At 48.5% G+C, this 21,663-nt stretch overlaps 1 protein-coding gene and 1 long non-coding RNA gene across 9 annotated transcripts in view; one reads left to right on the top strand and one right to left on the bottom strand.

The window, feature by feature from the left end:
- The first annotated feature begins 6,437 nt into the window (after positions 1-6,437).
- RAB3IL1 (RAB3A interacting protein like 1) overlaps positions 6,438-21,663 on the top strand; it is a 62,342-nt gene continuing 47,116 nt past the window's right edge. Inside the window, exons 1-2 of one of the 8 annotated variants that reach the window (XM_020968432.2) lie at positions 7,028-7,144; positions 15,034-15,172. In XM_020968432.2, coding sequence (XP_020824091.1) covers positions 15,036-15,172 — 137 coding nt within the window. In that variant the 5' untranslated portion in view covers positions 7,028-7,144; positions 15,034-15,035. Of the gene's footprint in view, positions 7,145-14,911; positions 15,173-20,769; positions 21,115-21,663 lie in introns of those variants that run through there. The other 7 variants (XM_020968435.2, XM_078148583.1, XM_078148584.1 and 4 more) reach the window with 7 other exon arrangements.
- LOC144455361 (uncharacterized) lies at positions 7,825-14,865 on the bottom strand. The gene is made up of 2 exons (XR_013484080.1): positions 13,672-14,865; positions 7,825-11,553 (listed from the first exon to the last, which is right to left on the bottom strand). It is a non-coding gene; the product is annotated as an uncharacterized LOC144455361 (long non-coding RNA).

The following is a 21,663-nucleotide window of genomic DNA, read 5'->3' as shown; positions in this document are numbered from 1 at the left end:
GGGATAATAGTAGCACCTGCCTCCTAATGGCATTGTGAGGTTATAATGACACAATGGATAAAGTGCTTTGCAGACCATAAATCGCTAGATAAATGCTAGTTACCATTTATTATTAAACAGAGCAAGTCTAATCTCTTTTCAATGTGGAGGCCCTTCCAATATTTGAAAAAACTCTCACGCTCTGCTTCCCCCTACCCCTAAACTCCAGGCTTCTCTTCTACTCTGTCTATGCTTTATTGATTTTACTCAAAGCTTGCCTTCAATAAAGGGCTTCCCATACAGAGTTAAATGGCAGGCGGTGACTATGGGAGTTAATCTGGTCCATGATCCACTGAGTATGCACTTCAAGGAGGGCACAAGGTGATGGAGGATATCTTTCATGGAGACCCATTACAGGAGGGAATTTCTCATAGATGGTAAAGTTCTCCAGATGCCTGTAAATCTATCTTGTAATCTTTGCATACATTTGTTTGCATGTTGTCTTCTCCATTAGATTTTAAGCTTCTTGAGGGCAGGGACTGTCTTTTGCCTCTTTTTGTATCCCCAGCACTTAACATTGTACCTGGAACATAGTAGGCACTTAATTAATGTTTATTAAATGTATGAATGAATAAATGAATGACATTTTTACTAAATGAATGAGTAAATGAATTAAACGAATGAATGCCCAGATGAGATTCAGCTGATTGCAGTAAGCTTTAGAACACTCCTCATTAAAATCCATGGTCACTTGAAAAAACATCAACTTAGCCATCCAAACAGAAAAAAAGAAAAGCAGACGAACAACACCTATTGCTCTGATAACAATGTGTGGTTAGCTGAGTAGCCCACTGAGAAAATCTACCAAGTACATTTATCCTAGACTTGAATTACCCATAGACAGGACAAAGAACTGACCAGAAGGAAACGAGCAGGCTAGATCACTGTTGGGAAGTCCTGTAGAATTTTTGACAGTCCCAAGCTCCTCTCTACTCCAAAAGACCATATTTTCAATATCAGTATTCTTGGTGTTCTCCACAAAGTCTTACTCAGATGCTTCATCAAGACAAGAAGGTGACCTTGGGGTCTTTCTATCAAAGGCTTGAGTACTGAGTATTCTTTCAGCAACTGTGAATCCTCAAATACCATACTCTTAGAAGAATCCATAATAACGGCTAATATTTAATAGCATCTTAAGGTTTTTAAAAGCACTTTATGTATATATTACCTCATATGATCCTCCCAACAACTCTGTGAGATATATTACTATTATCCACATTTTACAGATGAAGAAACTGAATGAGGCAGAGAAAGATTAGGTGACTTGTCCAAGGTCACGCAATTAGTAAGTGTCAGAGCCTTGGTTTTCAAGTTCAACACTCTGTTCACTCTGCTGTCTGGCAAGGACAATGCAAAGATCAATGTCAAAGAGTTCTTGGGAGGGCTTGGGGAAGATAGGAACTCTCATGCATTTTTGGTGGAGTGGTGAGTTGGTACATCATTCTAGAAAACAATTTGGAATTATGTGACAAAAGTTACCAGATGGTTCATATCTGAGCCAGAGTGGTCCCATTGCATTAATCCCACATGCGGCCCCAAGAAAGCCAAGGACAAAAAGATGAGTCTCATATACACAAATATTTTCATAGCAGCACTTTTATGGTCACAAAAAAGATGGAGACAAAATGAGTGCCCATTGATTGGGGAATGGTTGAACAAACCATGGTACATGAGTGGGATAGAATATTATTGAGTTATAAGAAAAGACAATTACAGGAGATGCTGAGAAGCATGTGAATCTTTCAAGCAACTGATGCAGAGTGAAGTAAGTAGAATCGGGAAAGCAAAACGTTGTAACTTCGATGAGGGAAGTGAAAAGATCAATGAAACAAAGCATTATTGTAATGGCCCATGTTGATTCTGGAGAAGAAACAAGGAAATGCACCTCCCTCTTTTGGTTGGAGAGGTGGGAGACTATGGGTGCAGAATATTGAATACACCCTCAGATGTGGTTATGGTGGAAGCTGGTTTTCTTTGTTATGAGGGGAGACTCGCTTGGTTGTGGGCATGTGTGGCTAGGGCTGGGGAGGAAGTATAGCTGGAAACGCTTGGTCTCTAAGAACAAAAGGATAGAAATAGGGATGGACCTGAGAATTCATTGATATGTGGAACTCCTAGATAAGAGAACTCTCTCTACCAAAGCAGATTGCACCCCCTCTACAAGTGATCATTTTTGAGAATTGTGTGTGACACTGAGAGGTTTAACAACTTGCTTGGGGTCACTCAGGTTGTATGTGTCAGGGGAGGGACATCGCTAAAACTTTAAAAAGAAGTCATTTGGTGGGTCTGAATTGAGTACAGTGAATTTCCAGGGTTGACCTTTGCATACAAGGTCATGTGGGGTGTTCAGGGAGGACCAGCACCTCTGGTGGGAGGGCTTCTCAGGGCTGCTCGTCCACCTTTGGTATCCACCTGTTGCCCAACTCTCACCTGTGACTCCAAGAAGCTGTAGCAGGTGCGGTGGTGAAGATGGGCTAAACCAGGTTAAAGGTAACTGATGGACCTCAAACCCATTGGAGAGGTAGGGGCTGTCTACTTCCAGCACGTGAAGATTTCTCCCCGGGGAATGGGTACACATGCACGATTTGTTCCAGCGGCAGAAGCAGGGAGTGCTTAGAGTTTGGTTAGACATGGAAGACACCAATGCCATCTCTGGCATCCGGGGCCATGGCCAATAATCGTGACTGGATTCTGATGACTCTGGAAGAGAGAGTGAGGCTGACAACTTTGTGCGGCTCTGCCTCACCGGAATCCAATTTGTATGCAAGTCAAGTTGTCACCCCATAACGTCATTGGTCCTCTCCAGAAATGAAGGACAAGTAAGAAGAACGCAAAGCCTGTAAAGGAAATCTCTCTGCCAAAGCTCACCACAACACACGGTGATTTTGTATCTACCATGAGATGCAGCATGGCGTAGCCCACAGAAGACCCCGGCTCAAGTCCTGATTCTGAGAAGTTCCAACTGTATGATCTTGGGCAAGTCTCCTATCCCCGCCCTGCTCCAAAAGTTGCAGAAAAGGAATCAACCTGCATCAGTGGAGGGAATTTCCCCACTTAGGAGTTCTGACATCAATGACATTACTTAATCTCCCACTCCGAATGCACAAGACACACCATTATCCTCTGTGACAATGGTGGGCCATCGAGAGACTGAAGACTGACTGTAGACACCCAAGGTTGCCCTGAGAACCACAGAATCTTTGAAGACCTCAAGGAATGCCTTAAAGATGTAGATCCTTTATTAGGGAGGAGAGGACTGAGATGGGCCTCTATCAGCACCAGTGGGAGGACTGCCCTTACCAGGGAGTTCACAGATCCATTACAATGTGGCTTATGTGCACCTCCCTCCCTTTGCTGACCTTCACAAACCTTCAATGACTCCCCATTACTCATGAGATGAAGTCCAGACTCCTCACCCTGGCCTTCATTGACATTGGAGAGTCCAATGCAGGTGGAGTCTTCTTTAACGACACACACAGGTAAGCAAAGCATTGAACCAGGCTGATGTAAGGGGGCGAGGAGGGGGTGCTTATGGGTGCCTGGCACTGCATGGGACGATACTGCCCTCGGCTCATGGGTCAGTGCGTTCTGATAAACTGTTGTCCCCTCTTTTTCACTCTTTGTGATGAGGCCTAGCTCTCTTGGAGGATGGGGGATGTTGGGGAAATGGATGTGATGTGAAAACTAAAGATATAAATAACATTTTCCTAAAATACAAAAACGCACAGACAGAAATAAAATTAAAATTAAAATAAAAGCACACATTATAGGATATATGCAAATTAGTAAAAAAGGAAAAAAAGAAAGGAAAAGAGAAAGGAAGGAGGGAAGGAAGGCAGAAAGGAAGGAAGGAAGGGAGGAAGGAAGGAAGAAAGAAGGAGCACATGGGATCTCTATTCCCAAAGTATTTGGTCTCCAAAGCCAGCCTCCCTCAGCTAGAAGGGTGCTCAGCGCTCTGAAGTCACATCCAGCCTTCTCATTTTATAAATGGGGGTGGGGTTTGACTAGGTGACCTCTGAGGCTGCTCCCTGCTCTAAATCTGTGACCCCACAAATGGGCTGGGTTGTATTTGGGAAACACAAAGGTTTTCCCCTGAAACAAAGGATCATCTTTTAGATTACTAACCATAGCCAAAACTAGGGCAGGGCAATTGGGGTTTCTCCCAGGGCATCAGATTTAGAGGGCGCAGAAAACACTTGTGGTATCAAAAGAGATAAAATGTGTAGAGCGCTCTGCCAGCCTTAAAGCATTTCTAAGTTCTCTCGGGAGATACCAGGCCCCTTCCTTCCCCGGGGTCCTGAGGCCCAGGGAGTTTGGGAAGTGCTGATCTAGATAGCCTCATGTTCCCTCAGACGGGATTCTGGGCTGTGGGTTCCTGCCTCTCCCAGAGTGACCACCGGAGGGTGCCTCAGCCCCAAGGGGCCCTCCTGCTGGCCCTTGACCTTTCCTCTTTTTTTCTGAGAAAAAGGTCTGTGCTGTGAGCATACCCTGAGCCCCTTTAAGATGGGTTGGGGAGAGTTAGGGGTAGGTGACACTGGCATTGTGGGAAAGAGCTCTAGATTAAAATCAGGGGACCTGCCGGGAAGTGTCGGGAAAGAGACTTCCGCGCCTCCCCCACCCCCCTCTTTTTCTGAGGTGGGGGATAGAGCCCCACATCATTGCATATCATATCAATATTTTTTCAATGGACTGATTAGTTTTTGCTGAATTTTTTTTCTTCTCTTTCTTTAGAAAAAAATTCCTTGTTATAAGGTATGGCTCTTTGGGAGAGGGAAGGAGAGGGATGTAGAGGAAAATCCAGGTGATGTAAAAACAAAAAAAATCTATTTTCTTTTTTAAAAAAGAGTTATTTCTCATTTCTGGGTCTCAGTTTCCCCATCTATAAATTGGGGACTAATTATAGCTAGGGTGTGATATTTGAAGAGCACTTCTCTTAAAGTCAAGAGACTAGAGTTCATATCTTGGGTCTGAGTCTTATTCCCCATATGACTCTGGGCAAGCCCCCTCCCCTGTGGCATGCACCTCAGTGTCCCCATTTGTCAAATGGAGATGACAAGCCTTGGACTGCTTCATTGGTCTTTTGCTGACCTCAGCCTTCTGGACCTCTCTTCAGTCTTTGGCACTGTTGGCCATCCTCTCTGCTTCCTCCTGTCTGAGTTTTCATTCCCTGCTCTTGTCTGATTGTCCTCCCCCACTCCAACTTGGTCCTCTTTGCTGGGTCTTCCTCCCTAACTGTGGGTGTCCCTCTCAGGCTCTGTCCTAGGCTCCCTTCTCTTCTCTCTTCTCCCTCTCTACTGGTGATCATATCAGAGCCGCAGAAGCTAGAACAGAAACCCTCTGAGGGCAGGGGCAGTTTTATTTTTATCTCTACTGCCACAGCCCTGGCTCAGTGCATAAGAAATGCTTGTTGAATTGTAAGGAAAGCATTTTAAAGAGCTATAGGAATGTGAGCTTTTATCAACATTAAATGTTATTAATTACATTAATGAGTCTAATAACTTATTTTATTTTATAACATGTTGTAAATGATGTTTCAAGGATCTATGACCTCATTGGCCTAGGCACACACTTCATAAAGCCTGACCCTTCTGAGATTTAGTGGACAGTTCTATGAGAGTAATGAGTTGTGCCTGAAAAATTCCACTCTCTGGCCAACCTGGTGGTGAGAAAATTAATAGCATAATAATGCAAAATTAAATAAATTAAATATAATAGCGTTTTGGTAATCATCCGTCTAGGGGACTCCCATGGTGGAAATTCTCTTTGTCAACGCAGAATGACTTGTTCCTAGGGAGTGGCCCTAGAGGACTGGGACTGACCCAGGCAGAGGCTAAGGGACTTGTTCAAAGTCGACAAGCTACCAGAGGGTCACAGACTTAAAAAACTAGGAATCTTAAAGGTCAAGTAGACCAACTTGTTCATTTTAAAGATGAGCCTTCGTAGGGCTCTGCAGGATCAAAGTTACAGGTCACAGATGGTGAGACTTGAGCCCCAGGGACTCCAGACCCAGCACACTTTAAAATAAAACAATTATTTACTTTTGGTTTGCAACATTCACTTCCACAAGATTTTGAGGTCCACATTTTCTCCCCATCTCTCCCCTCCCCCCACCCCACCAGCACACTTTTGATTTGCTCTTCCTGACTCCAAGTCTAGATACTTTCCAAGGAAATCAAGATTAAGTTGTATTATTGTTTAGACCGTGACAGACACAGACAGATCTCCATAGCTTTAGCTAGTATGGACAGAGTAAGCCAGAAGGGGGAGATAACTGTGGTTGGGCAGGTGGGGGGCTCCAGCCCTCGGAACGCTGACATCATCATATACTTAGGGTAACCACGGCAACGGAGCACATCACAGAGGTCTCCCAACAGCCCCCGAGTCCCCTGGACACCCAGGCCAAGAGCCATCTTACTCAGTAGGCTTAGAGCAGGACCCCCCGGTGGAGGTGGGCAGAGGAGGGAGGGGCCCTGGGGGCTGACTGTCAAGGCCCTCACCCTGAGAAAACCCCCAGGGCCTAAGAAAGAGGCACAGAGGGTGGCTGGCTACCTGAAGACAGAAGGGCCCCCTCTGTTCCTCCCTGCCTCAGGAGAAGGAGTCCATATCCCGCCCACCTGGTGAGGAGGGTGAAAGCTGCTGGAAAGGAAGAGACCCACCTGTTTTGGGCTGGGGGAGATCAGAGGGCTGGAGAGATGAGGGACCCGTGGACCTGGGGTCAGGCCTCCTGAGCTTCCAAAGACTCATCGTATCTGGGGGCTGGTCTGAAGGGTCAGCTGGTGTGCCTCCAGCAATACCAAGCTGGACCATCTCTACTCCCACGCCCCATCCCACCACTGTAACCATGGGGAAGCAGGGCAAGAAACTGACGCTGTCACCTGCTGGGCCCAGGAACCCCTGAGCGGGAAGTAGAGAGAGACCCTGGGTGCCCTTTATTTAGACCAGCCTGGCAGATTCCACCTGGGCAACATGAAATAGGCACCAGCCACTGCGGCCAGCCCAGGGCAGGGCCTGGACGGTCCTTGGAAGAGAAAGAACTGGACTTGGGGAGGCTGGGCACTGACCCCTCCCCAGGCCCCATGGACACTGCTCAGTGTAGACCGGCAAGGTGAGTCCCCCACCCGCCATCCAGCACCCAGGCCTGGGGCTTCCAACACCAGCCAGACCCATGAAGCCTCCTTCACTGGACCATAGATCAGAACTGGAAGGGAGCTGAAAGGCCACTCAGTCTAGCTTCTTTTTTTACAGATGAGGAAACTGAGGCCCAGGGATGGGAAATTATTTGCCCAAGGTCAAACAGGGAATAAATGAGAGAGGCGGAATTTGAACCCAGATCCTTTGTCTCTAGAGATAGGACTCTGCCCCATAGCCCACCCTGCCTCCCTTCTTTCCTAAGCTGGGAGGCAGGAAATTCTGCACCTAACTCAGCGTGACCAGGAGAGTTCATTTTTTATGGTGACTTTCTCACCGCTCCCCTGGGAGGCTGGGAGTCCAAGAGTTTCTTTTGTTTGGTCCAGACTTAGGATTTATTGAAGTAGGGCACTCCAGGCATGGAAAGTCTTTCCTCTGATAAAGCTAGGCAACTCATCTGTAACTCACCGTCTTGCCTGGGGGACCAAGAGCTTGTATGAGCTGCCTAAAGCCATGCAGCTAGATGCGTGTCATAGGCAAGATTTGAACCCAGGTCTTGACAGATTCAAGGCTGGTTCTCTGTCCCCTGTGCCAGGCTGCCTCTTAGTGCAAGGATTATTGTACCCATTCAGCAGAGAAAACCTATTCAGCAACAGATTCATGTTCAACCAACATTTATTATGCATCTACTGTGTACAAAGTCTTGGGCTGGACATTGGAATGGAGAAAACCTTTAGAGAAAACCCAGAGTCCCTGCCCGCAGGAAGTTTTCAAATAGTAACAGGCTATGTCAGCGACACCGAGAGCTACGTAATGCGCAATATCACCTGGTAGGATCGTAAGACTTGGTTCTCGGAGGCATGCACGTGCAGGGGCTCGTCTTCTTTTCTGTGACCTGGGTTCCTTGGGTAGCAGTCTGGTGGGGACATCAGTGGACCCCTGCTCAAAGTCAGGTTTTCAGATAATTTAAGGAAATGCTAAATTTCAGTTAGAGGTTAGGGAAAACATATGTGCCTCCTCCCCCTAATCTGTGTTCACAGACCCTTTGAAATCTATCCATGTCCGTGGGGTTAAGAACCCCTGAACTAGTCCAACCCCCATAATTTATGGAGGAGGAAACTGAAGCCCTGAGAGGGGAAGGGACTTGTCCAAGGTCACCCAGTGGATTAATGACAAAATAATGCGACTAGAACAGAAGCACATTAGAGATGTCAAAACCAAAGTCCTATGGGAGGCCTACCTTGGGATGGTTGGGAGGGAAAGATTTTAATCAGCTGGGAGGATCAGGGAAGCTTCCTGGTGGAGGTGGTTTTTGAGACAGGTTCTTGAAGGGCAGTCACCTGGAAATCACCTGGTCTGCTCAGTCCTCAAGGGCAGAAAAGGAGCAAATGGGGGAATTTGCCAGGAGACGACATTAGACTGGGGTGGGGGATGGGGAGTGGGAACCAGAAGAATTCCATGATCGATTAGTTTCCTTCTGGGATACGATTACTAGGCTAGTAGATGGGGGGATTTTGTGGCTATGGTATATACTGGATTTTAGCAAAGTTTGTGATAAAGTACATCATACTGAGAGACAGGCATCAGGCGAGAATAAAATCAGGGGTGCATCTTCCAGTTATAGGGAGGCGATCAGTCCCACTGTGCTCTGCCTTTATCAGATTTCATTCCAAAACCCAAATTTAATAAGGAAGCTGATTAACTGGAGAGGGCTCAGAGGAGAGTAACTGGGACGGGGAAGGGCCTTGAATCTGTTGGAGGAGCTGGGGAAAGACAAGCCTCAGGGAGAGGAGGGGCTGTGAAAACTGTCTTCAAATATTTGAAATACTTGTCCCAGACGGCAGAGCCAGGAACAGTGAGTGAAAATTGCGAGGAAGAATATTTGGGCTTGATGTTAATACAAAATAATAGTTAATATTTGTATAGTGCTTACTCTGTCTCAAGCACTGTGCTCAATGCTTTACAACTATTATCTCCTTTGATCCTCACAACATTCCCAAGAGGTCGGTGGTATGATTATTTCTATTTTACAGTGGAGGAAACTGAGGCAAACCAAGGCTAAGTGACCTGGCCAGGGTCACCTAGTAAGTGTATGAGGCTGGATTTGAACTCAGGTCTTCCTGACTCCAGGGTCCAGAAAATCTTCTAAACCCTTTGCTCTCTAAAAGTAGAAAGGCTACTTTGGGGGGTGATGAGGGGGAGGAAATTGGTGGAAATCCAGTTGGTGGAAATTCCTTTTGTTTATGGACCAGGCTGGATGGCCACTGACATCCCTCCAGGCTCTCAGATCCTGGGCTTCTGGGACGAGGGGGGCTCACAGGGATGTGGACGTTTGTTGGGGTTGATCTACCTTGTTGGAAGCTTCAAACTGGCAGTCCCACAGACATTCTTTTAAATTTTCTTTTTTAAATTTTGGAAGCCATTGAGGTTAAGTGACTACTTGCCCAAAGTCACATGGCTAGTAAGTGTCTGAGGCTGGATTTGAACTCAGGTCCTCCTGACAGCAGCCTGTAGACACCTTAAATTCAACACATCTCAAATGTTGTCTTCTCACCCCCAAATGTCCCCTCCGCGGGACCTGCTGCTTCTGTCAAAGGCATCACCGTCCTCCTGGTCACCCAGGCTCCCAGTCTCAGAGTAATCACACTCCCTATACATCCCAGATCTTGTTTCTGCCTCTGTATCTCTCCCATTGCACCCCTTTGCCTCTTCACACCATCACCCTGATCACTTCTTTCCTAGATTATTGAAGCAGCAGCTTCCCATTTTATCTATCTGCTTTCAGACCCTCAGTCCACTCCTGTCCAATCTCCACACAGCTGCTACAGTGACATGCCTAATGTCACTGCTCTCCCTCGGTAAAAACCCATGGCTCCCTATTACCTCCAGGAGCAAATAGAAGTCCCTCTGTTTGGCTTTTAAGACCCTTCATGACCTGGCTCTAATCTTATTATCCTGGGGGTATAGGGACGTAGCTTTAGAGCCAGAAGCATCCCAGGCGTCATTGTTCTAACCCCGAGATCTAGACAGGTTAAATGCTTTGTCCCTAGGCGGATCACGTGGAAGGGGCAGACTCTGGGTTTGAGTCCATCCTCTGCTTCCCAGGCCAGGGCCCTCCCTCTCAGAACCGGCTTGCGTTTCTTTTGTATCTCTGCTCCCTCTCCCAGTAGACTGTAAGCTGCTCGAGGGCAGGACGGTTTCACTCTTGTTCATGTTCTCCCAGGGCAGCACAGTGCCTGACCCAAAATAGCCACTGTGTGCACGTTGAGGGAATGACTGTGTGAACGTGGATCAAATCCTGTGGAAGCCTGGCCCTTCCTGAAGGACACAGTGTCAGAGACTGGGGGTAAACGGGGCGACTTGGACCACTGGGGTGCTGGTGCTGGGCCGATAAGAAAAGGTTAAGTGCCATGTGGGGGAAGGGAAGGAAATAAGTATTCGTACGGTACCTCCTATGTGCCCAGGCACTGTGCTAAGTGTTTTACAACTATTATCTCATTTGATCCTCACATCAACTCTGGGAGGTAAGTGTTATTATTATCCTTATTTCGTAGATGGGGAAATCTAGACAAACAGAGGTTAAGTGACTTGCCCAGAGTCACACAGCTAGGAAGAATCTGAGGCCGGATTCGAACTTGGGTCTTCCTGACTCCAGGCCCAACACACTAGATCCACTGAGGTGTCAATGGACTTCTCCAGCTAGGGCCAATGTGGACCCTCTGGGCCTCTTTCCCCCTTCCTGGAAAGATTCTGAGAGAGCATCAGAGTTCAGAACATGCCTGGGGCCCAGATAGATGCTGGAAAGCTGTTAATGGCTGCCTCACAGTCTGCTCGTAGTGGCAGGATCACCTCCACGGCAAGAAGGGACTTCTGAGGTCATCTAGTCAAAACCCCTTGTTTTACTTATTAAAATTCTTTTCACCTGATTTTTATTAATTTCAATTAAATTAAAATAGTTCCCTTCCACCTTCTACCCTCCAATGAAAAAACAAAAACAAAACAAAATGACTTGCAAGAAATATGCAGAGACAAGCCAACCAAATTCCTGAAGCGACCACCGTCGGTATCTGCCTCTGTGCCCTGAGCTCCCCACCTCGCTGTCCGAGGCGGGCAGCCTGGGTCCTCACGAGTCCTCTGGGACTGGGGTCAGTCATTGGGTGAACCATAAATCTCGATCGTCTCTGAAAGTACTGTTGTTATGGGAGAACATGTTCCCTGGGTTCTTCTCCCTTCCCTCCGCATCGGTTCAGACGAGTCTTCCCAGGTTTCTCGGAAGCCGTCCCCTCTGTCGTGTCTTGCTGCATGAGGGTGCTTGTTCAGCTGTTCCCCAGTTGGTGAGGAGCGCCCCTGCAGTTTCAAGTTCTTTGCCACCGTGTGAAGGAGTTCCTATAAACAAACATAACTTTGACATACCTCACTTCTCAGAGGATGAAAGTGAGACTGAGGGAGGTTATGTATACTACCTAGTTAGGTTTGAGTGTCAGGCATAGGATTTGAACCTAGATCTTCTGAGGAGCATTCTTGAACCCCAAGTTTTTGGTCTCAGCCTCAGAGAGGCCAGGGGCATAACCTCAGTTGGAGAAGTGACTGGGAGTCGTAGGATCATGGATGCCAAGCTAACAGAAACCCCAGAGGCCATTTAGTTTACCCCCCCCATTTTCTAGGTGAGGAGACTGAGGGCAGGGGACATAAAATGACTTGCCCAAGGTCACTGAACCCAGCTTTCCAGAGCTGTTAGGAGTTTCTGAGCCTCAGCCTCTAGATAGAGAGGGGATCTTTCCTTCCTGCTGTCAAGATAAGGGGTCATCCCTGGGATGTGCCAGCCTTGGGGTTGCCTTCCCTACACTCCCAAGTTCTAGAGTTCTGGGACCAAACCTTTTAGAGAAAGCAGAACTCTTGGGCAGGTCCAGCTTCCTGCAGAGGGCCCCGTGGGGCATGTGATTAGTATAACAGCAAAGGGCAAGAGGTGCCCTCAGAGCCTGCACTTTGCCCTCCCCTATTGCCACAAGTTTTAGACAGTGCAGCTCCAGCAGAAACAGGCTGCTTTTGTGTAATTCTATACACATTTCCCTCTCAGTGAGTCCCACGCCCAAAGTTGCTCCCTGAGGCTGGAGGTCTAGATGCATTTCTGCACTGAAAGGACGACCCATCTAAGCATCAGGACCAGCTAACAACCCTTAGCTCCTTCCCCTCCTGAGAGGAGTCTAGAACCTGGGTGGTGCTGCGAGCCTGGAGGGCTGCAGGGGAGCCAGGAGGCTAGAATGACCCTCTTGTCAAGACACTACTTGTCTTTTATGTTGTTTTTCTACTTTCTGTTGGGTGGAAAAAAGACCATCCCATAACCCAAATATTCATGCTATAATCTGAGGCTGTTGGGCTGGGTGGCTACAACTGAATTCTATAATTTTACCAAAGTTCAGGGTCCAAGATCCCAGGGAGGAGAGATTGGGAGGCTCAGGACCTGGGTGCTCCTTTAGAAAGGTTGGTCACCTGCTGGGCTGAGGCAGCTCCCCTCTCTGTCCCTCTCCCTTGGGGCACCGGGAGATCTGGCTCATTGGTAGATTCCAAGCGGGTGACTGACCTGCCTTTCTACAGGCACCAAAGATGTCAGGCCTTTGGGTGGGAAGGTCTACTCTGCTCCCTGCCCAGACGGCTGAGTGTTTGCCCACCCATAACGTGTCCCCGAGGGCTCAGGGAGGGGAACATCCTGGGGAGCCAACCCCTCAGCTCTGGGAGAGCCAGGGACCCCTCCTCGTCCAGGATGGTCAGCTGAGGTTGCTCCGAGGGCATTGGGCACACACCCCTGGATGCTCCCATGACCACCATTGCTTATGGGATCTAGGAATGGAACTGAGAGACCACTGTGTCCACAGCAGAGGAGGAAACTCAGCACCAAGCAGGAGAGTGCCATGACTGAGGCCACACAGATGCTCAGCAGCAAAGCCAGGGACTTAAATGGCCATGGTATCTGTTGCTGGCTCCGCAGATAGAAGCAGGAAGACCTGAGTTCAAATTTAGCCTCAGATACTTCCTACCTTTGTGACTGTGGGCAAATCACTTCACCTCAGTTTCTTCATCTACAAAATGGGAACATAACAGCGCCTACCTCCCAAGGCAATTGTGAGGACCAGATGACATAATATTTGTAAAGCACTTAGCACACATTGCACGGCACACAGTAGGTGCTACATAAATGCTAGCTATTATTTTTCATCATCATCATGGCTTGAACCCCAATTTCACGGAATCATAGGATTCGAAGCTGGAACAGCTCAGAGTGGTCAACCTGTCCCTGTAAACAAAGAAAAAGAGGCCAGCCACACCACTGAATGATGAAGCCACCCTGCCTGGCTTATGTATGTAGCGTCCTGCAGCCACAGCCCCCCACTTCTCAACCAAGAGGAACAAAGCACGTTTCTTTCTCTCTCTCCAGAGCCAAGACGCTCTTCACAAGGAGCCTGCTTGGGTTCAGCCCCCTATTCTGGGCTCTTGTCTTTTACTTACTGGAGCTGTTCTGTTGCTCATTCGCTTGGTTTTGTTTCTGCTCGGTCTGTCTGACTTCGCTTACGTTTTCCTGTGTTCCTCCGAGTCCTTCCTATTTATCATCTCTCACAGGGCATTCAGGGACTCCAGTTTATTCAGCTGGCTCCCGGGTGATGGGCACCCACCCGATTTCCACTTTGTTGTCCCCCCAAAAGTCTTGCTCTGAATATTTCGGTGTCCAGGGGGAGCCAGGGCGGGGTGGGCGTGGGCTTTCTTCCTCTGACCTCTCCATGGAGTGTGCTCCCTGACGGGATCGCTGGGGCCAAGGGCTGGAATGGTTTCGTGTCAGGCCTGAGTGTTCTCTGATGACATCAGCCAGCTGGAGCCCCCTTCTAGAGGTCAGCACCTTGGTGCGCAGCCCCATCTGCCCCAGCTCTGACGCTGGTGTAAGGTCAACCATTGGGAGGTGCCAGTGAGACGGAGTGGGGACAAGAGGTCCAGAGAGGAGCCTGGCCACGATCACAGCTCCTTAGGAAGGGGCTGAGATGAGGACCCTGGTGTCCCGGCTCCTCGGGCCAATGGGTCATCCTCTAGGTCAGCTTGCTTCGTTTGGAGGCACTGACCCTTTTTGACATAGCCACTGTGGGACCTGTCATCCTGCTTAGCACAAGCTGAGTAACCATGGCTGGAAGTTCCTACAGGCCCCCTGCAAACATTAGCTGACCAGTTATATCAGCAAGGGAAGAATCTCAAATGGGCTGAGGCCTGGGTCACGCAGGTGGCCAAATCCAGTCCAAAGACCCAGCAGTAAGCACTTAGAAAAGCTTCACCCTTGTCCAGCTGGGCTCCCAGGGCCATGGGAGTGCCCCGGACCCTCCCTTCTCCCTAGAGCAGCCCCCGGGCCTCCCTCTGAGCCTGGCCGCAGCATCAGATCTGCAGCAGGCTCCTTTGTCCTCCCCCACTCCAGGAGTGAGTGCTCGGGGCCTGGGGCCTCTGGGGCTCAGCTCACACACCCTCAGCAGTCCATGGCACTTCCCTCCAGGCCCAGCCAGAGTCCTCTCCAGCATGGGACTCTAGCTGGTCTCCTTTTTGAAATCTGAGCTCCTAGATCCTGGAAACCCCTGGGAGAATTCTTACTGAAAAACATTCCATGCAGTTGTTCAAACATTCCACACAGCTGGCTGCAGGGAGGGGGCGGCCCGGGCTGGAATTTCGGAAGCCTTTGGTTTCTTTCCATTTCCAGAGAAATACATTTCCCAGGAGAGGCCTGGGCTGGGAGGTCCCTGGCTGCAGGGCTCCCCCGCCTCTGACCTGTCCCTGGGATGGCATTGCACGGCTGGCTCAAGATGAGCTTAGCTCTTCATTCCTTCTCCACTCTCCCAGAGATGCCTGCACCCAAAGTCCTTTCTGGTTCTGGGCAGGTGCCCCAGCTCAGGCAGCCACTGCCAAGCTACCGGCCGTTTCTGCAGGCAAGCCAGGCTGGAGGCCTCACCAACTGTCCCCTCGTGCCTGGGATTATTGGGTAAGTGGTGAGGGGAGGGCTGAGGTGGAGAGACTGCCAGGAGCATCTGGGCACAGCAGGGGGCCTGCGTTCCACTCCTAGGACGACCACAAATTGTGGGTTGGCTTTGGGCAAATGACTGCTCCTCTCTGAGCCTCAGTTAACTCATCTGTAAAACAAGGGAATTGGGCTAGAGATTCTCTCCATTTTCTCCACGTTCTGTCTCCTCCTTCCTCTGACATTTCTGTTCTTGGTGGCCCCAGTACTCTCTGGTCCCGCCCAATTCTGACATCCTATGTTCTAAGGCCCTTCTCTCTGGGACAGCCTGTGTTCCAGGGCAGCTCCAAGCTCTGCTATTTCACAGGTTTGACTTCAGCATCCTAAAGTCCTTCCCAGCTCTGTGTTCTAAGGCCCCGTCTAGCTCCAACGTGCTCTGATTCTTTCCAACTGAGACCCATTTTTTGGTTGCGCTCACATGAGGGAAGGTACAGCGATCCAAATCGGGCCCAACCTGGTCATAAAAGCTCACTGTCCTGTCGCATTTTGCTTCATCTGGCCGAGGCAGGGGGAGGGCAGCCAGGAATGCAAGGTTTTTATAGAATCCTTTAGCCTGCGGGCTGACCACCAGGCCCAGAAGTCCCCTTTCTCCTTGCATCCCCCACGCTGACCATTCTGGGGGACCCTCAGTCCCCTCTCCCTTTCCAGTCCAGCACGTCCTGTCATTGGTTAAGTGTTTCCAGGAGGGACTAAATGTTGACTGTCAGGGAAGGTGATGACATGCTAGAAATTTAGTAGTGAGGTTAACCATGAAGAGAAAACAGGAAGGGAGAGATAGGAGCTTGCTGGGAAATTTACCGAGATGGCACGCTGCAGGAAGGACGTCTCCTCCTCCAACTCCTCCTCCTCCTTCTCCTCCCTTTCTCCTCCTCCCCTCCTCCTCTTCTTCCTTCTCCTCTTCTTCCTGCTCCTTCTTTTCCTCCTTTCCCTTTTCCTCTTCCTCCTCCTCCTTCTCCTCCTTCTGTCCTTCCACTCAACCAGACCTTTTCCCTGAGTTTGGCCGTCTTTGAGCAAAGGGGAAGCTGTCAGATCCAGCAGGGTGACTCCCCTCCCACCGCTCTCCAGCCCCATGGATCCAGGCCTCTTCATGATAGAGATTGCTAATGTTTCTTCCTGAAGACTCAATCAATTAAGCACCTACTATTGCCAGGCAGTAGGGATAAAAGAGAAAAATGAAATCATCTCTGCCCACAAAGAGCTTTATAGCTCGCTTATGGAGATATTCAAGAGGCACCCAGCATAAGCTTTGGCCAGTTTTTTTTTGTATAGCATTTTTTAAAAAATTCTGTTTCATTTTATTTTCAGTTTCCTCTCCCCCATCTCCCCCACCCATCGAAAGGCAAGAAAAAGGCAACCCATTACACATGTAAACAACCATGGGACATAAATTTCCACATTAACCATGTTTGGGGAAAAAAAGGCAAGAAAAAGAAAGATAAAACAATACGATTCAGTCTCCCCTGTGAGGCCGTCGGTGCTCTCCGGACGTGGATGGCGCGTTTCGTCAGGCGCCCTTTGAAATTGTGGTGGGCCACTGAATCAGTCAGAGTAGTGTCAGGTCATCTTTGCAGAAGTGCTGTTACTGCATGAATGGTGACGCTGGGTCTGCTCACTCCCCTTTGCATCAGCTCATACGAGTCTTCAGGGCCAGTCTTCACAGTCCCTCTACAAAGGGCACATCGTGGTACCCTGGGGAGTGTGCTGGTTGGTACAGACCCCTATCTCCTGTTGCTATAGCCTGGTGGGTCTCCTTCAGTCCATCCTCCACTCAGCTGTGGGGGTGGTCTTCCTCAAGTACAAGTCCCTCCCCCTTCTCAGTAAATTGCACTGACTCCCTATCACCCCAAGGCTCTGATGTAAAATCTCTTCCAAACTTGCCCTGCATCCTACCCTCCCAGCAGCCTTCCTCCCTCTCCCTGCCACATGCTCTTCCATCCAATGATAAGGATCTCCATCTCCAGACTCTGGGCATTTGACCTGGCTGTGCCCCCTGCCTGGTGTGCCCTCCCTCCTCTTCTTTGCCTCCTGGCTTCCTTCAAGCCCCAGCTAAAATCTCACCTTCTACAGGAAGACCTTTCCAATCCTCCCTAACCCTAGTGCCTTTCCTCTGTTCTCACCAGTATATACTATGTATATAGATAGCTTGTTTGTTTATAGTTGTTTTCATGTTGTCTTCCCCCTTAGATTGGGAGCTCCTCAAGGGCAGGAACTGTCCTTTACCTCTTTATGTCCCTAACACTTAGCACTGTGCCTGGCACACAGCAGGAGCCTAATAAGCGATTGTTGATTGCCTGACCCTGGAGTAAGACAACCTGGGCTGCAATCTCCTCTCTGATGTAGGCTCTATCTGGTATAGCAGAAAGGTTCATCAGAGGATCTGGGCTGGAATCTTGATTCTGCCACTCAGCGCCTATGTGACCTTGGGCAAGTCACTTCTTCTCTCTGTTCCTCAGTTTCCTCATCTGTAAAAAGAGAGGATTGGACGAGTTGGCCTCTGAGATCCTAGCAGCTCAAAATTTGTGATACATTATTGATTGGTGTGATCAGGGAATCTAGCTCTGGAGCTGGAGGATACCTCAGGCACATAGTAAGTATTTAACAAATGCTGCTTGTTTTTTTTTTTCCAATGAATAAGAATTTTTTTTTCTCTCCCCTCCCCCCCTTGGAAAAAGAAAAAGAAAACCCTTGTAACAAATCAGCATAGTGAAACAAAATAAATTCTCAAGTTGGCCCTGCCTAAGGATGTACCCCATTCACTCTTCATCTTGAATCCATCTCCCCTCTATCAGAAAGCGAGTAGCATGCTCAAACATTGGTCCTCAGAGCCCCTCCTTTTTACAGATAAGGGTGCTGGGGCCCCAAAGGGGTTTAAGCAACTTAACATGAAAGGAATTCTGGTAAAGTAATGAGTTGAACTAGATGACCCCAAGAGTCCCTCCCAACTCAGAAATTCCAGGTGGGGAGTAGAATGGTTAGAAAGTAGGTCTGATGCCCATACGTACAAAAATATTGATAGCGGCTCTTTCTGTGGTGGCAAAGAATTGGAAATTGAGGGGATGCCCATCCAGTGGGGAATGGCTGAGCAAGTTGTGGTATATAATTGTGATGGAATACTATTGTGTTATAAGAAGTGAGGAGCAGGCTGCTCTCAAAAAGCCTGGAAAGACTCACATGAACTGATGCAAAGTGAAGTGAGCAGAACCAGATCATTTCACATAATAACAGCATACATAATAGCAATAATAATCATAATCATAACAGATCATTGCACATAGTAACAGCACATAATATAATAATAATGTAATGATGAGCAAATGTGAAAGGCTTGGCTGCTCTGGTCAGGAAAATGATCCAAGACGATTCCAATGAACTCATGATGAAAAAGTTGGAGAGACCTGATGAATTCTGAGCACAAACTGAAATATAGTTTTCTCACTTTCTTAATTTTTCTTGCTTTTTTGGTGACATGGCTAATATAGAAATATGTTTTGTGTGATTTTACACATATAATTGATATCATATTGCTTACCTTCCCATGGGTGGGAGAGAGAAAATTTGGAACTCAAAATTAAAAAAAAAAGAATGTTATAACTAATAAATTTTTTTAAACAGGAAAAAAGTAGGTCCAATGGGGGGGGATGGGGGGAAGGCAGTGAAGGGTGGCTATCTATCGCACAGGCAGATCTCTTAAGTTACTTCTGAGTGGATGGTTCCTCAAATTTGTCGCTCTGGAAAGCATGTTAAGACCTAAACCACTGGGCAAAGAAGCTTGAACGGGTAGAGGTGGGTGAGAAACCGCCTCTGAGGTGAGGTGGGGCCAGCATCAAGGCTTTGGTCTTTGTAAGTGCTCTAGTCTCTTTTCAGAGGGCCTCTTATACCTAAAGCCTATTCTCCAAGTCCGAATCCTCCATGAAGCCTTCCCAGATTGCTCCAAGCCATAGTGGGAGGGACCTTAGCAACTGTCTATTTTGCAGATGGAGAAACTGAGGTTATAAAATGCTCTGACCCTTAAAGCCCATTACCATCTGGATCCAGCTGACCTTTCCAGGCTGGAGTTCATTACTCATCTCACTCTCCTCTCCACATACACCAACACGTTCCGGGTTTCTGCCAAACCATGCTTCCTCTCTAGACTACCCACCTCTTGCCTCCATTCCTTGGCCCAGGCCTGGCCCTCACACCTGCTATGCTCTTCCTCCTCACTCACACGTTTAAAAACCCCTGGATCCCTCAAGGCTCAGCTCAATGCCACTTCCTCTAAGAGGCTCTTGCTGATTTTCCTAGCTGCTAGTGTACATCTATATATTGATTTTGTATAGATCATGCTAACAGATTACATCTCTGCAGCCCAGGGGTTCTTAAGCTGTCTTGTGTCCTGGACGCCTTCTCAGAATGAGGTTTATAAAATGTATATGTAAGGGTGGATTTGAAACTACCCCCATTTTGGCTCCTTGACTATGTGAGAACAGTATTTTACTGAATCAATCAGAGCTGACAATAGAACAAAAGGCCTCTCTGAAGCCATTAAAACCACTCCCTAAGAAATTTGTGTAAAAGAGAGAAGCTATCTCCAAACTGGGGAGAAAGAGATTCTGAGCTAAAAGGCTGGAGCAGAGAGAAGATTAAATTGTGCCAGAAAAGGAGAATATTTAGGAGAGGCATTTGGTTCTACAGGTATCTCAGAAAGGTGGATCCTGGAGGAAGGGCTGAAAGATGTCCCGAGAGAAGGTCAACTCTTTCCCAAACAGTCCCTCCAAATGCCTGCCCATCCACAGACACTGTGGGCTCAGAACTATTGTAACTGAACTCATAACTATTTGTTTAAAATAAGCTCCCGAAAGTCATGAGGGAAATAAGTCTACCTTGGGGGTGATCTTATTGACTCCTAAGTTTAAAATGAGCAAATTACTGTAAAAAAAAAAGGTGTCACATATAAATATACAAGATTTATATTGAAATATGTTTATCACAATATTTTTAAAAAACAAAAAAAAGTTCACAAAACTTAAATTAAGAAGCCATGCCCTAGTAGAATGTAAGCTTCTTAAGTGCAGGACTATTTATCCTTTGTCTTTGTGCATTCCCAGGGCCGGGCACATAGTAGGTGTTCATTGATTTCAGTTGAATTGGGGTCAGGAAGACTCCTGGATGGTGGAGTACCACAGACAAATATTGTCAACTTTGTGGTTTTCTGGGGTCAGTTTAGAAGAGTCTCCTACCTAGGGAAATCTGCTTACCTAAGTGAGTCTTCTAGCAGCCCTTTGGGAGAGCTGTCAGACAGTGGTGATTAGAAGAATGCCCACCTCTCTCTTGATGGGGACCCCTGCACACTCCCCCTCCCTTTCTCTCTCTCTCTCTCTCTCTCTCTCTCTCTCTCTCTCTCTCTCTCTCTCTCTCTCTCTCTCTCCCCCTCATGTCTTCCTCCAGACAAGATTCTGCCTAGAACTCCTGGACCCTGGGAGTTAATTATTATGGGGCTTAAAGAGATAAAGACTTAACCCAAGGAGACGCCTCCTCTCCACAAGCTGCTACCTGGAGATAGCAAAGGTTAGAGCCTCTGGTCCCAAGGAAGATGAAACAGACAGTTCTGTTTTGTCTGGCTCTGGGACACTCCTGCTGACTGCCCTGGGACCCATCTGGTGGCTGAGCCAGGTTTTGGAGCAGGACTTTTGGGTTCTTGTGAGCGAGGCCTGCCTTCTCCTCACAATGGAGTTCCCAGAGGATGGCCACCGCTGCCCAGCCAGGGCTGCTGCCCCGGGAACCTGCCCACTGCTCTTTGCTGTGCGCACCGGCGCAGTCCACTATGTTCCCAGGCCGGAGCTGAGGGTGACGGAGGCCTCGGGAGTGGCCCTGGACCCTGCCCCACAGCCAGATACCGCCCTGGAGGACCCTTACCAGATGGACAGGTAAACACATAGGGGTGGACGCGTCGGTCAGTCAGTAAACACCTACTATGAGTCAGGCCCTGTGCCCAGTGCTGAGGACACAGAGAAAGGCCAAGGATATTCCCTGCCTTCCAGGGGCGCCCAGTCTAACTGGCAGTGGACAAACAAGCTACGTCCAGAGCAATAGGAACCGGCCGAAGGAAGGCCTTGAAGTGAGGAAGGGCCTGGGAAAGGCTTGTAGGAGGCCCCTCACCCCCGCTGGAGAGAAGAGCAGGAGAGAGCCGGAGAGCTGAGGGAGGGGAGGAGGGAAGAAGGAGGGGTTTGTTTTTGTGTTTTTCTGAAGAGACTGCTGACCTCGCCACACATTCCACTTCTGGCCAGGTTGGACCATTCTCAGGCCCCACATAGGCCCTGCTGCCTCCATGGCCTCTCTCACGCTGTCCCCCGTCCCCGAGGCAGTGTGGTGCAATGGACAGAGCCCTGGGACTCAAGACTGAATCCTGCCTCCAGGCTTTGGCTAGATCACTTCACTCTTCAGGGCCTTCATGTCCTCAACTGTAAGAGTGAGGG

The sequence above is a fragment of the Phascolarctos cinereus genome, unplaced genomic scaffold, assembly GCF_003287225.1.
Source record: "Phascolarctos cinereus isolate Bilbo 61053 unplaced genomic scaffold, phaCin_HiC Scaffold_9;HRSCAF=440, whole genome shotgun sequence".
Lineage (NCBI taxonomy): Eukaryota > Metazoa > Chordata > Mammalia > Diprotodontia > Phascolarctidae > Phascolarctos > Phascolarctos cinereus.
This window is presented reverse-complemented; position numbering and strand designations above follow the sequence as displayed.